Source organism: Astatotilapia calliptera, chromosome 23 (genome assembly GCF_900246225.1).
Source record: "Astatotilapia calliptera chromosome 23, fAstCal1.2, whole genome shotgun sequence".
NCBI classification, from domain to species: Eukaryota; Metazoa; Chordata; class Actinopteri; order Cichliformes; family Cichlidae; genus Astatotilapia; species Astatotilapia calliptera.
In genome coordinates, this window is record NC_039323.1 from 14,430,023 (window position 1) to 14,445,269 (window position 15,247).

Consider the following 15,247-nt stretch of genomic DNA (forward strand, 5'->3'; position numbering starts at 1 on the left):
CTCCTTTCATTAAAAAGAGCAGCAGCAGGAAGAAGAAATTCCACCAAAGAAGCAGCAATCCACTTGTTGTGGTATAGTAGCCTACAGCCTCCACCTTTTAATAGGGGTAATTAGATTCCAGCATTTCATTTGGCACAAACTCATTTTAAACACAAGATTGGAAATATTTAAAGGGGGGGTGTTTGGTGAATTCTGGACAAATTTGTATTAAATGGCATTACACAATGAAGAAATTTGACCCAGTCCTGGCAATTTTATTGTCACTGCATAGACACACTCAAACTCATTGAAGGCTTGTTTTATTTTAATTGTTCGTACTTAATAACACCAATTTTGTTATTTTTAAATGTTAACTCAACTTCAACTTAAATTCAAGGCCTGTTTCTATTTCGCAGGAAGTAAAATTATGTCTGCTTCAGGTGATCCTTGTAAAAGTCACATTCACTTCAAGCCCTCTAATATTTTCCACTTTCCTTTCACAACTAAGAAAAGCCCTTAAAACTGTTTACTATTGATTAGAAATTATAATGTCTCGTTGCATTTCAAAAGTACAAAAAAAATTAAATGAAAACTTTGAGTAAAGGCGCGTAATTCAAGTTGTTTCCTTATAAATATACTTTTTAAAAAAAAACACGAAGACGATAGACAAAATCGCTTAATAAATCAAGTAGACGTAACGCAAGGGATGTTCGCTGCTGAGAATTGTTTTGTAGCTTAGTTCTGTTTAATGAAGGCAAATTTCCCGTTTCTGAGTCAGCCCGTAAACTCATCGCTCCGCCCAGATCCCGGTTTTGTGTTCCCGGTGAGCCACAGACACGTTTCCCCCCACAGTTACCACAAGTCCGCAGCCTGCTTTCGCAGGCTCACAAACCAGGCGAGTGGCATTATTATTTGCAGGAGTTGCTCAGCGGAAGCAACCGATAATGTACTGGGATGTTATCGAGTTACCATTTTGTTGGGAACGCTCAACATAAATCTGTAACTCGTGGTTTAAAGAGAAAAACAGTTAGCTAAACACTTTGCAGGAGGCTGTGTGACGGTGATTTTAATGTCATTTTTTAAAAACTATTTCAAAGAAAAACACGGGTAGGTAGGTAGAATATAGGCCAATCAAGTCTGGAGTCTTGAGCAGAGGTGTATAAATTTGAAGTGGTTGCCTTAGAAACGTCCACAACCGAAGAGTTGAACGCAGGATTCCGCGAAATCTCGTAAGGTAATGTTTGTTAGTACGACAAAGACGACGACTAAGGTAGTAGTGATGATAACCAGAGCAAACTTGTATTATGGTGGTTGGTGAATTTTTATTTCCCAATATGTTGGACTTATATAAAAGTCATCAAACTGATAGGAAGACTAATGAAACGTGACCGCTTCTAAACACTTCGGTTATTAGCGCGCTTAGCCGCGTTAAATGCTTGCCTAAAGCGACTTGCGTTGAAAAGAAGAAAATAATTTACAGACTAGCTGTTAAGGTTTTTTTTTTTTGTGCAAGATTCAACTGCTAAAATGTGCAGAGATGAAAAATACAAAGCGTTTAACTTTCTAGCGCTGACGACCAAACTCATCCGGGAGCATTAGCACATCATCAAGGTTCTTAGTGCATAAAATACAAAATGCTACTACTTAAATTGCTCCGTTAGTACGCGGCAACTGTGGTTATTTTATTTGGTATAGTACACCGACTGTTGGTAAGGTTAGCAGGCAGGCGGACTAACCGGTGGGCGTGACTGAAGCTGGTTTTTTAAATGTGCCTGCCATTTATTGGTTTGACAGAGAGGGCGAGAGACGCACTCCTGTGCATCTCTCCAAGATCTTGGCTGCTCGTTGCTTAAAAGCAGGTGACGTGAAGCACTTTAATCTATGAAAAAAAAGTAACACAGGTTGACCAGGAATCAAACTAGGTAATTCCCAGTGATCTGTTGGCTGATAACTTGGCATCTGGTGTGTCAGAGAAAATAAAACCAGTAAAGAACAAAAGGCGTGAATGCCTTAAAATTTTTTAATCTACTGCAGATAAACGGTATCTGAAAATCATGCAATTAAATTATTTCTCAGAGATGCATCTGGATCTTCTGTTGATCCATCTACTGCCTCATCAGAAATGCTGATGGAATGTTGGGTGTTTGGTTCAAATCATCATTATTATCTACAAAGGAGGTCAGCAGAGAAATACTTAGCTTGCAAACATGAGCAAAATCCAGAATCCTGTCACCTATACATGTATAATTTGCAATCCAACATATTTCCTTCAGCACACAGTTTACAACTGTGAATCTGTACATCATCATCATTACACAGATCTTTAGTCACCACATTTACAAATTACTTTCCCAAGCACATTGAGGGGACAAATTCAGTTATGGTACATATGTTTGTAGAAGCCATTATCCTCTTTTTAATGTTGAATTCAGTGTCACACTGAATAACTTGAACAGGCCCTGAATAACTGCTGGCAGCCAGCACTAAAAGGAAACCGCAACTAAGTGATTAATAAGACCATTTCCAGTAATCCAGTGTATGTTTAACTATTTAGAATGCTCATTAATGTATGATTGAAAAGGATGGGTAACAATACCCCAACGTATCAGACCCACATAGTGTACTTAAAGGATGCAAACATACTGTTGCTTCATCTGAAGTAAAATGTGCACTGGAGCAGTTTTGGAGAGATGCTGTAGATGGCAGTATTACATGTGTCTAGCACAAATGAGTCTAGCACAAATGAGCCTCTCCTAAGCTTCCATTCTTAAAGAAATATTTAAAAAAAAACAACAACAAATATTTCTTTTCTGTTTGGATTCTGCTATAAATCTAAGAAGTGTTTGTACATACTCATTTTCTGCTGAAGAGACTATAGTTGTTAGACTCATTTATTGATATTAAGGTTTTTTTAAGAGAAAAAAGATTCATCCTTTGCAGCTTTATCTTTTTTTTCATACAGTGGGTAAATTAAGTATCAAACACTTCATCAAATTTCTAAATAAAGATATATCTAAAGGTGCTATTGACATGAAATTCTCACCAGAAATTTGCAACACATCCAGTCCATACATGCAAAGAAATCCAACCATGAATGTCCATAAATTATGTGTAAAAATGAGAAATGACGCAGGGAAAAGTATTGAACGCACTTAATGAAATTTTTTTGAAAACTTAATTTGTTTGATACTTTTTACAAAAAAAGGGAGGGGCTGTTCTTCCACACAGTCGTTAAATCCTGCAGGTTTCCCTGGGCCCCTGCTTTGAACTCTGACCTTTAGTTCTTTCCATAGATTTGGATTCAGGTCGAGTGATTGGCTTGGCCGTCCAAGCAGCTTAATTTTCTTTCCTTAAACCAATTGAGTTTCCTTGGCTCTGCATTTGGTATCACTGTCTTGCTGAAATGTCCACCCTTGTTTCAGTTTCATCATCCTGGTAGATGGAAACAGATTTTAATTAAAAATGTCTTGGTAATTTTTTCCATCCAACAGACCCACACCATGATATCCCCACCTCCAGATTTCACTATTGGTGTTTTGGGCTAATAGAAAGTGCCCTTTGACCTCCAAACATGGCGTGTATTGTGGCATCCAAAGAGTTCAATTTTGGTCTCATCTGACCACACTATATTTCCCCAGTATTTCACAAGCTTGTATAAATATTGTTCAGCAAAATTTAAAAGTGCTTCAACATACAATAGAGTCTTCCATGGTAAATGCACATACAGGCCATGGCAGTTCGTTTCATTACTTACTGTTTTCTTCAGAACCATTGTACCTGCTGATTCCAGGTCTTTTCACAAGTGGTCCTTGGCTCTTGGACAGCTGGTAGTTCTTTTCACTGCTCTGTCTAAAATCTTGCCAAGAACACCTGGTTGTGGCTGGTTCATGTTTAAATGGTGTTCTTTCCACTTCCAGATTATGGCCACAACGTTGCTTACTAGAACCTTCATTCATTTAGAAATTCTTTTGTAAACGATGCCATCAGTATGTTTTGCAAAAACAAGGTTGCAAAGGTCTTAAGTGCGATCAATAGTTTTACATATCAAGGGATGTTTCTTGTGTAATGACTACTACTACTACTTCTTTTTTTTTATATATATATTATTTGGCTGTGTGATACTTTGGTAATGAAACCTCTTTTTATAGGCCTTCAGTTGGGACTGCAAATTAATATTAGCTGATAAAGAGGCAGGCTTGCTTTCTAATTACTGATAGATTTCAGCTTGGGTCATGACGTCCATACCCGTTTGCACCTCTCTTTCTTCATGTGTTCAATACTTTTCCCTGTGTCATTTCTCATTATTACACATAATTTATGGATATTTATGGTTTGACTTCTTTGCACGTGTGAAATGGATGGATTGTTACTGACATCTTGGGGGAATTTCATGAAAATGGCATCTTTCGAAATATATTTACTTAGAAAACTGGTGACATGTTCAATACTTAATTTTACCTTTATGTATTTGGCATGTCTTCAATTTTATATCAAGAATATGAATGCTATAGCAGTCACGGGGAGTATTAATGCTCAATATAAATTTTTAAGAATTTAGGGGGTCGAGAGACTAGTTTGCGACATTCTTGTAGTAAAGTAGTTTTGTTATATTATTGTTGGTTTAATCAGCAGATGCTTTCCTTTTTTCACTTGACATGTAGGAAAACGTGGTACGAGCATCGAGTTTCTGCAAAGCAATTTCCAGGTGGCTTTACCCCTGCATGCAATTTGGATATCGCAATGTCTGAAGGGAACGTCGGCCCCCCTGTGAGTGGAAATCCCCCTCCACCAGAGGTCATAAATTCCAAGAGGCCTGGACGTGTAACCAATCAGCTACAGTATCTGGAGAAGGTGGCGCTCCAAGCTTTATGGAGGCATCAATACTCATGGCCTTTTTATCAGCCAGTGGATGCAGTGGCACTGTGTCTCCCAGTAAGTAGTAAAATTGTAGTTGTAGCACTGCAGTAAGAATGCAGTCATGTGTATTTAATGTTTGAACCTAAAACTGTCTTCATGAGCCACACTTCAGAAAGGCATGTTTTCATGTTCATGTCTTTGTCTTCAGGATTATTATACAATTATTACAAATCCAATGGATCTTGGCACCATTAAGAAGCGGCTAAAGAATAGTTACTACTGGCAAGCAGTTGACTGCATAGAAGACTTCAATATTATGTTCACCAACTGCTATGCGTACAACCAGGTAAGATGATAATAGTTATGTTGCTGTATGATACCAAAATATAACCACAAAGCACATTTCATATTCCTTCACAGAAGCAAGATGTACAAAAATCAGAAGTAGTCCTACAATGAAAAAAAGCTGGACAAAAAAATAACAAAGTCACACTTTTGTTTTGTGTAACTTTTGGTGCTTAACAGTATTGGAATGCATCTCAGCAGTTTAAACTGTCACAAAAGCACATTTGCCTTTTTTTCCTATTTAATGCATCATTTGTCTTTCCACAGCCTGGGGATGATATTGTCTTTATGGCAAAAACCCTCGAAAAGCTTTTTCTGCAGAAACTTTCTAAAATGCCTCAGAAAGAGTTTGTGGTAGAAGTCACTACAAAGGACCTACAAAAAGGGAAACACTCTAATGCAGGTATGTTGCATGTTCCTAACTAGTAATGCAGGGTCATTTTGTCCTGTCTTATAATTTTTGTAAAATTTTAAATGAGAAAGAGAAACTTCAAAAATGATATTACGATGTTACCACAGGAAGATATTAAAATTGCACTGATTTTGTTCACCATATAAAATTTTGTTCATGTTTAACTTTATCACCTGTGATGCAGATGCATTAAAGCACCGATCCCTCATGTCAGAGGTTGTTCTTCAGCAGACTGTGACAGTCATTCCTCCAGATGTCCCTCAGTCGAGCCTACCCATCCAGCTCTCTGCACAAACTGACTCAACACTAAGCACTGAAATGGTTTGCGAGCAACTTTCAGAATATACATAAAATCATGCAGTGTTCTATTTAAGTAAAATGTGAGATAAACGTTTTACATAAACTTAGCTGTACTAGTAACGGTTCCTTATGCGATTGTCTAACCAAAGACCTCAAACAGTGCATGCATTTAGTATAGTAAGTGCATCATCGCATATAGATGATCATCATTAACGAATGATGTCAGAAGCTATTAATCATATTTATTACTGATTGTTTTTGTGCCTTAAAACAAACTTTTAAATGTCACTTTTGTTATTTGTGTCCCACTGCTTTTTTCCTTTTTTTAATATCTAGAGCAAAAAAGGTCTCAAGCGGAAAGCAGACCCCACCACCACCTCAGTGATCACCAGCAGTGAAGTCTCCCCTGCTGAACATTCAGCACCTTGTATGCTGATCTCCCACAGAGGCAGTGGAAGGCCCATCAAGCGTCCTAAGAAAGAATTGCCTCTCATTGAGGCCAAGAAGGTCAGACTGTCTGAGCAGCTCAGATGCTGCAATGACATCCTGAAGGAGCTGCTCTCAAAGAGGCACTCTGCATATGCATGGCCCTTTTATGTGCCAGTCGATGTGGTTGCTTTGGGTTTGCATGACTACCATGATATCATCAAGCATCCCATGGACCTGAGTACTATCAAGGTAAAATGTCTGAGCTGATTAACTGAAGCATGTAATGTGATTTTCAGTATATGGTAGATCAGTTTTCTCAACAAAAATGTTACTTCCTCAGAAAAAGATGGATCAACGAGAGTACGGAAATGCAAAAGTGTTTGCTGCCGATGTTCGCTTGATGTTCTCCAACTGTTACAAATACAATCCACCTTCAAATGAGGTGGTACACATGGCAAGAAAACTTCAGGTACAGTTTATCAATTTATTGATTTCTTAAATCAGTAGGACAATATTTAAATGTAAGTTATGTTTTATGTTTACCTTCACATGCATTTTGCATGTCCTTAAAGCCGCATTCACATCGAATGAAATTCACTTGTCCGACATTGGTTGGTTGCTTATTGTTGGTCACTAGTTGATATGTCTTTTAATTACATGCCTTAAAGTTGTACCCGCACACCTCAGCTTGCAAAATGGCATCGGCTTCCTGTTATCCCTGGTTGCCAAATTGCTGCTGGTTGCTTCCTCCGGGGATGGGGCTCTGGGCCTAAAAAGAAAATGTGTTGTAGGTGCTAAACTTGAAATCTCCTCCTCCTCCTGAGCAGATTCCCACTTAAGTGATTTATCTGCTGTTTGCTGACTTCTGAGAACATTGCAGTTAACAAGTGTTATATGATTTGAAACCGTTTACAGTGTTGTATCATCATGAGCCACATGTACAAGACACTAAACAGAAGCACAACAACAGCATGCTTATTATATGTTAGAGTGCGTCTTAGCAGTAACTTGTTCCACACATACACCTTTTGAACCAGTTTAAATTGAACTCTAAAAACACCCCCAGATAAATAGTTTTTCACTTAGTTGCAGCTGCAAAATGTTAAAAAAAAAAAAACTAGTGTGGACTTTTAGGAGGAAAGTGTCTTTGCTTGTCTAACTATCCTGTGATTATGAGCACTTTTTGTACAATAGGGGTGGTTTACAATTTCTTTGTGCATGATGGAGCATTTTTGCCACTAATCATCCCCCCAAAAAACAAAACAAAAGGCCTTCAAATACAACTTGCTTTGACATGCCCCTGTAACAGTTGTATAGACTAACCTATGTCAGTTGACGAATTACAGTTGGTGTAATTGCTAACAATACTGCAAAAATATTTTGTTTTAACAGGAAGTTTTTGAGGCCCGGTATCTGAAGCTTCCCCATGAAGCAGAGTCCTATCAGACATCACATCAGCAAGAAAAGGGAAAAGGAAACCGAAATGGAAGTCTGTCAACTTCAGAAAGTTCTGACAGCAAAAGCTCATCATCTGAGGAAGAATTTTCATCAGAAGGGAGAGCCATTCTGCTTGCCAATCTGGAGGATCAGGTCAGTATTGCGCACACAGTAACAAGCAAGCTTTGAGAAATAAATTACTTCAGTGCTCTATAGTTAACTTAAATGGCTCGCTTTTCAGTTGAAGGCTGTCAGTGAGCAGCTGAAGAAGTTTGTCCAGGATCCCATGATGAAATCAAGGAGGAGAGAAAAGCTGAAGAAGGAAAAGAGATCAAGGGAAAAGGATGTAGCTCAACTAAAGAACAAATCCTTTAAATACAAATCTGTTGTTCAAAGTATCGCACCCAGCAGGAGCTCTTCCTTGTAAGTGAACCCCACTTAATCAATCAATATTTTTGTATTTTTTACCTAACATAAACTGTTGGGCTGTGTATGCTACTATATAAACGAAATATAAATATTTCATATGTATGTATAGGAAAGAAACCAGACCTCCTAACCCCCGTGAATCCATGAAAGATGAGGGTTCAGCCCCATTGGCACCAATTACTTACCAGGAGAAGAAACAGTTAAAACTGGACATCAACAAGCTGCCTGGTGACAAACTGGGCAAGTTGGTGAAAATCATCCACACCAGGGAGTCTTGTCTGCGAGATTCCACTCTGGAGGAGATTGAAGTTGACTTTGACATGCTCAAGTCTTCCACACTGCGAGCTCTGCAGAGGTTCGTCGCAGAGTGTCTGACTAAATCCATCAAGAATGTAACAAGTAAGTACAGCGTGACTTAATCAGAAAATACAAGTTAGTCTGCTAAACTTGAAGTGTCTTTACAGTGACAGTGCTTGCTTATCAGGTCAAGCAGTCAAAATCTGTCCAGTAATGATAAAAGAAATATTAGGTTTAGTATATGCTTGTCTTTATACATACAGTACAAGTCAAAGGTTTGGACACAACGCAACAACTCATTTAATGGCTTTTGTTTATTTTTACTACTTTCTGCCTTTTAAATACACGCTGAAGACATCAAAAATATGAGGCAAAATGTATGGAATCATGTAGCATAAATAAACTCCGACTTTTAAGGTGTCGTGGATAAATACAACAAAATAAAACTAGCACCGGTACAGAAGAAAATAAGATTTATTCATAACACAAGTGAAAAGACCCAGGAAGACCGAGTTAACGATAAAAACGATAACAAAATAATGCTAAAAAACAATAAAAACCCCGAAAAACATACATTTCACACCCGAGCCTCAACTCTCGCGGCCCGGTACCAAACGACTCCGGTCCGTGGCCCGGGGGTTGGAGACTGCTGCACTATATGAATATTTATATTATAAGATATTCTCAGTAGTTACAAACCAAAATTCTGCTCCACAAATGTATCTAGCATGAATTTTTCAAAAAATGGCTGAAGAGTAGATTAAAAAAAATAAATAAATAAATAAAAAGTCTGTCCAGTCTGGAAAATAATGGGAATTATACTGATATTTTTCTACTTATCAACACAAACTGATAAAATTATAGTATTTACAGCAAAATAATTAAACAATAAAAACAATGTTATGTTAAATAGAAACATAATTTTTCAATTCTGTTGTTGATGACCTGTATGTCGTGCTTCTCAGAAAAAAGACCCAAGCCCACAGGAGCAATCCAGACTGCAAAACTAAAGTATGGCGGAACGTCTCAGACTGTCGGCAAAGACCAGCACTTAACTGGTAAAAAGAGGTCATCAGGTAAGAAACAGATTTGTTGCAATGGTACTTCCACGTGTGAGACAGTGTAAAAATGTCAGTCTTGTGTTAACAGCTCAAGTCGTGGCCTCTCCTGGTCTCAGCTGCTCCTCAAGTGGGAGCAGCAGCAGCAGCAGCTCATCCGACAGCAGCAGCTCATCCGACAGCAGCAGCTCATCCGACAGCAGCAGCTCATCCGACAGCAGCAGCTCGAGTAGTCTTTCTACCGCCTGTGATGCCAGGGACACTGAATCAGGTCTGGTGCTGTCTTCAGCTTCTCCATCTCTTTTTCCCCTTCTTTCTTACATGGGTGCCTTTTTTCATTAATTTGTTTTATTTATTTATTCAATTATAAAGGTCTCTTTTCTTTTTTCTTTTTTCTTTACATTTCATACACACCTTTTTGTAATCTGCTGACATGGATGAGTCCTGCATGTTTGTACCAATGACAGCTGCAGTAAAGTCTCGGTCTTTTGGGGGGTATTTTTTTTCATTGTTTTAGTAGGCACTGAAGTGTGTTGCATAATAGTGGTGCCATTAAACAGAAAAAGCATAACTCATAAAGTAAATTTATGCGAGGCTGAAAAACGGCATCTCTGATGGGCGATTGGTGCAGTCAGGCATGTGTGCTCTCTCTGATGACAGGGTCTTATTGCTTTTTTTTCTCTCTTTTTTTTTTTTTTTAAGGAAAAAATAAATGAGAGCTTATGTAACAAACTATTCTTATTTTATGCTGCCAAGATATCTCAAATAGCTCTTTTTTCATGATGTTTGAACAGGAAACTTTAAGAGGCTGTAGCCTAAATTAAAGAAGTAAAAAATCTAATCATATGCTTACCAGCTACTTTTTTTTCAGGTATCCGGTCTTTAAATGATGACATGATGAATCCTGCTTCTGGGCCCAAACTACCCTGCGTTTAATAAGGCTGTTTAACCCGTTTTAATGCTTTGTATCTTGTTCTTTTAATCTCAAAAAGCCCCTAAAAACAGTCAGTGATCACTGTCAGCCTCTCACGCTTTTTATTACCGCTATTCATTTCAAAGCTCAGTTTTTAAAACCTTACGATGTAACTACAGCCCAGCCCATGCAGCAGTATATTAATGACTAACCTCGTATTGCAGATGGATTATCTCATTTGTTCTCCTGACTGAAGTTTGGTCCATTTACAGCATCCTGCCATGCGACTGCATTTGTCCCTAACCATCGGGAACCCTCACGTTAACTTTTATCGAGTGGGAAAAAGTTAGCATTCATCCTCCAGCTTCACTGTGTTTATGTTATGCTAACGTAGCTGTGTCGCTAGCGATCACGTAGCACATCATTAAATACCAGCTAGCGAAACTTCATTAACCCTATTTGGGCAACCACCTGCTTAAAAGTCCAGGTGAAAAAATGAATAATTAATTAACACTTGGAACTATTTAGCTTTTCTTGAAGGTTGTGTGAAAAGCAAATTGTTATAAATTTCACGGTGTCTTGTTTTTCCAATTTATGGCACAAAATGAGTTATTATTGTCAATGTTTTTCAGTGCTGAAAAAGAGGAAGCGGAAATCTAAAGACCATTGCCAAAAGGTTAACAAAAAGGTAAAAAGATTCTCTTTTTTCTTTATTCAATAGATCAATGTAAGCTGGCGGGTTACATTGATAAGTAAGACTGTAATTTCTTGTGTCAAAGGTGAGACATGCTGCTGGTAAACAGATGTTGGGAGGAGCAGATTTGACGAAAGCATCCGTCAAGACCAGTCAGCTTCTTGCTAATGGGCAGTCTGTAAAGAAAGCAAACAGGGAAGGACATCCAGCACAGCACGATGCAGCGCTAACCTTTGATGACTTCACTTTATCGCCTCCAGGTAATGTTTTTGTCTTTACAAATGCAACATTTATCCAAAAGTAAAAAAAGATTTACCAGCCTCTTGAAAAGATCTTTCCACAAGATTCTTTATTTCTCAGGACTAACAGTTTTCCCACCATGAAAAGTACAGTAACAGTTATCTGATTTTACCACCACCCATTTACCTGGTAGGCCAGACAAAGAACTAGCGCCTCCTTACCCTCCCCCCGCTCCTGGTTTGGAATATAATACTCATGCTTGCCTTTAGTTGGTTTTACTCAATAGTAGCACATGTGTTTAAATAAATGTGCAGAAATCTGCTTCTTGTGTCATTGTAATGAGTTGAGAATGAATTCCTGTAATTTACTGTTTGTCCAGATTTGTCTGCACTTTTATCCCCCATGGGATCTCCCGTAGAGCTACTGGACTGGGCTGCTGCAAGATTTGAGGTACGTCAAAAAAGGCACATTTCTGCACACAAAGGCAACTTTTACAAAATCTGCTTTGTAACAGCTTTTGGGGTAGATATTAGATACATGTTTTATCATATGTTAGGAAATATGTGTAGGCATGTGCTGCAACTACTATGAACAGGCCAACGTCAGTACCAGCAGCTGATTTAAAAAAATAACGTGCCTGAAATGATAATGAAGAGACCTTTATTAAGAACGTGTAGTCTAGCAGAATCTGCCATCTTTCCCAGCAGCAGTTTACTATTGCATTATGTAGGGATATGTTTTGTTTATTTGGGGGTTTTTTTCTCAGCAATTTGGAGCCTTCATAATTTGAGTGCATGAGTTAGCCACGTGGAAAAAACTGCACCCACCCATTCCATGTGTCATAGTTGAAAGCTATGGTTTTTAAACAAAATTTTGCTTTTCCTGCAGGGTCCAGTGCTGTCCCCTCTTGGAGACAGCCCTCTGCAATCCAAAGACGAAATAACACCCAGTAAGTCGCTTTAAATCACTTATTATTACATCACCATCTTTAAAAACTACCGTTTTCTTCATAATGTTAGGAAATGTTAACTTTATTATTGCAGATTTCAGATACACTGCAGATCTTCCTGACAAGCAGTTGATTAATGTGCCTAACACTGATGCTGCGAGTAAATCTGCTGAGGGTGAAAAACCCCAAATTCCCAAAAAGGTTGGTTTAATACTCCAGAAAACTGTCATGATCATTTATCTTACTTTTATGTGCTGATATAGCTGGAAATTATATCAATGTTCAAGGATGTGCTGCTTTTTATGTGCATTATTCATTAGAAAGTGGTGCAAATACTTTCAAATGTGGTGTTTCCACCACCAGAAAGCATTAAATTATTACAACTTAACTTTTTTTTGTGTTTTTTCCCTCTAGTGGCCAAAACCTAGCTGGTTGATGCCAACAAATGCACACCAATGTTTGAAGTGAATGTATCTAAACATTGTGATTTTCCTTGCTTAGGATATTGTGGTGAAAAACATCGAGCCTTGGGTGAGATTGGGAAGACCGAGAGAGAGGGTGATGCTACCTCCAAACAATTCCTCAAAAGAGACCTTCAAGATGTTTCGTGAAAAACTACTGAAAAAGAAATTGTTGGATGAAAGCAAAAAGATCGAGGCTCCTGAAAAGACCAGGTGTTCACACAGTTATAAGTTAAAGCATTCGATGTGAATTTAAATTAATAGGTAGATTTAATTAAGTTGTCAGGCATACAGTTGTTGCCTTTTGGCCAAAGTTTTAAAGATGCCAAAACTACTGAGTGCCTGTATTAGTTGCTATAAGCCAAGATATATATTTTTTTCTCTGAAAACATAATAATTGATTTAAAGAGAGCAAAGTCAGTAACTTGGGTATTCTCCTTCTAGTCTACAAGTCCCATGTAAATCAGAACAAAACCCACAGCCTGTTAAGGAAGTTTCGGGTTTGCCTGGAAGTATTTGCACAGAAGGTCCCTTGGATGCTCCCAAACATGTTGAACAGCAAAGGTCTAAAAAAAGGCAACCTCTAATCACACAGTCGTCTTTAGATAAAGAAAGAGAGCGGGCCCGCCAAAGAGCGCAGGAACGTCGCAAGCGAGAAGCAGTGAGTACCTTCTGTATCTGTTTCAGTGATCCATTTGTATCATTTCATTTGATTTTGGTAAAAAATATCACGTTAAACTGTATTGCTGTTTGTTTTTCTCTTTTATATAGATGACTGGTATCGACCTAACATTGCAACGGGATGTCATGACTAGATTTGAGCTTGACCTTTAAACTGGGCGGAGATTTATCTGAAACGTGTTTGATGTCTTGATAGTTTTTTTTCCCTTTGATGCCCTGTACATGTCATTAAACCTAATAAAATAAATGCTTCATTTGTGGGGGTGGTAGTAATTTGAGCCCTTTTCAAACATCATTTCATCATACTGTTAAGAGTTAATTTTGTTAATGTTCACGCAGAGAGTTTGATCGGACATGTCAGCGATGGAGGAAACCACAGTATACACACAATGTTTCCACTTTTGCAACAAGCATATTTTAATATGCTCGTCTTTATTTAGTGGAGTAGTTGGAAAAAAATTTTTTAGTTTTCTCTGCACGGTATGTCCTTCTGTTTGTTTTATAGTGCTGCTGAGAGGATTAAAAGAGAAACATTTTAATCTTAATGCACTTTTGAAACTAAACTGTTGAGATACAAATGCTATTATGTACATGTTATTGCATCCCAAAGATGTGGGAAAGACCTGGCGAGATTGATGTTGTAAGCATTACGGAAACCTGACCAGGTGCTCTTTGGCACAACTTGACAAAATGTTGAGGCGCCATCAGGTGAATGTAAAGTCGTGCACATCTTAAAGGGGCTTTAAGTGCAAATGGATTTAGTCCTTACTTAGCATTTGATAAATGCCTGCACTAGTGCCCTCTGGATTTTCGCCTGACTAGGGTTAAAGTGCCTTCATAAAAGAGTTATGTTTTTCTCTACTGTTCAGAGGTAAGATATGCACAGTAAGCTAGTTCATATCCCATGTACTGCAGTTTCAATGCCACCTTGTTGCATTGTCTACTTAAACATGCAGCGGTTGTTCTGGTATTATATGTTAATGTCCTGTAAGTGTTTACCATGGTTTTGTTAATACTGACTTAAATATACTTGAAATGTAAACAGAACACTGTAGCATGTTTACACACTGACTTTTTTCTTCTTTCTTAAATATTCTTGGATTTTTTTATTTTTTTTTTTAAACTGAGCCAGGAAAAAATATTATAGTACCAAAGTTTTCTTTGTGCAATTGACTTCTCAGTTCCTTGAGTACTTGAAATGCCAAATATTGTGTTAGCTGTACATGCAAGGCACTTTGTTATTCATGCAGTTTTTTCTTACTCAATAAACCTTTTTCACTAAACAGTCTGGATCACTTTATCAAAATATCAGGTTACTGCACAGATGCAGTTTACTCATAATGCAGATGATCCCCCATAAATCCATACAAGAGCTAATCATATGGTTACCAGCATGCACCACAACCACTGGTAAGTTTTCTTTCATTTAGTTCTGGTTGCTGTGCTGCATGTCATGTCAGAGTGCAAAATAAAACCCAACTGCTGGCAGGGCAAATTAGCTAAAGGTATATTATTTAAACAATTTAATCTCCACACACAATCTTCTACACTAATTATTTATTAACTTGATGAAATATGAAGGAGCTTGACGTGTGTGTGTGTGTGTGTGTGTGTGTGTGTGTGTGTGTGTGTGTGTGTGTGTGTGTGTCAAGTTCACATTATTTATGCTGTCACGGATAAAGCTACACACGAAATTATTAAACTTGAACTTTTATATTGTGCTTGATATTTAGCCAAGCACAGAATATATACTTGTTAATGTTTTC

The 15,247-nt window shown here is 37.9% G+C and overlaps 1 protein-coding gene across 3 annotated transcripts; it reads left to right on the forward strand.

Moving 5' to 3' along the window:
- Positions 1–808: 808 nt before the first annotated feature.
- brdt (bromodomain, testis-specific) lies at positions 809–13,739 on the forward strand. Of its 3 annotated transcripts, none has more exons than XM_026159974.1 (20): positions 809–874; positions 4,641–4,911; positions 5,045–5,182; positions 5,449–5,584; positions 5,778–5,914; positions 6,230–6,571; positions 6,663–6,791; positions 7,715–7,912; positions 8,001–8,182; positions 8,298–8,587; positions 9,451–9,561; positions 9,635–9,814; positions 11,089–11,144; positions 11,236–11,410; positions 11,770–11,840; positions 12,279–12,339; positions 12,434–12,540; positions 12,841–13,013; positions 13,245–13,461; positions 13,572–13,739. In XM_026159974.1, exons 2-20 carry the CDS (start codon positions 4,720–4,722, stop codon positions 13,632–13,634), a joined length of 2,958 nt encoding a protein of 985 aa, XP_026015759.1. In that variant the 5' UTR covers positions 809–874; positions 4,641–4,719; the 3' UTR covers positions 13,635–13,739. The 3 variants fall into 3 exon arrangements, with proteins under 3 accessions (XP_026015759.1, XP_026015758.1, XP_026015757.1); XM_026159973.1 differs by lacking the exon at positions 809–874 and adding an exon at positions 894–1,249; XM_026159972.1 differs by lacking the exon at positions 809–874 and adding an exon at positions 894–1,213.
- The last annotated feature ends 1,508 nt before the right edge of the window (positions 13,740–15,247 follow it).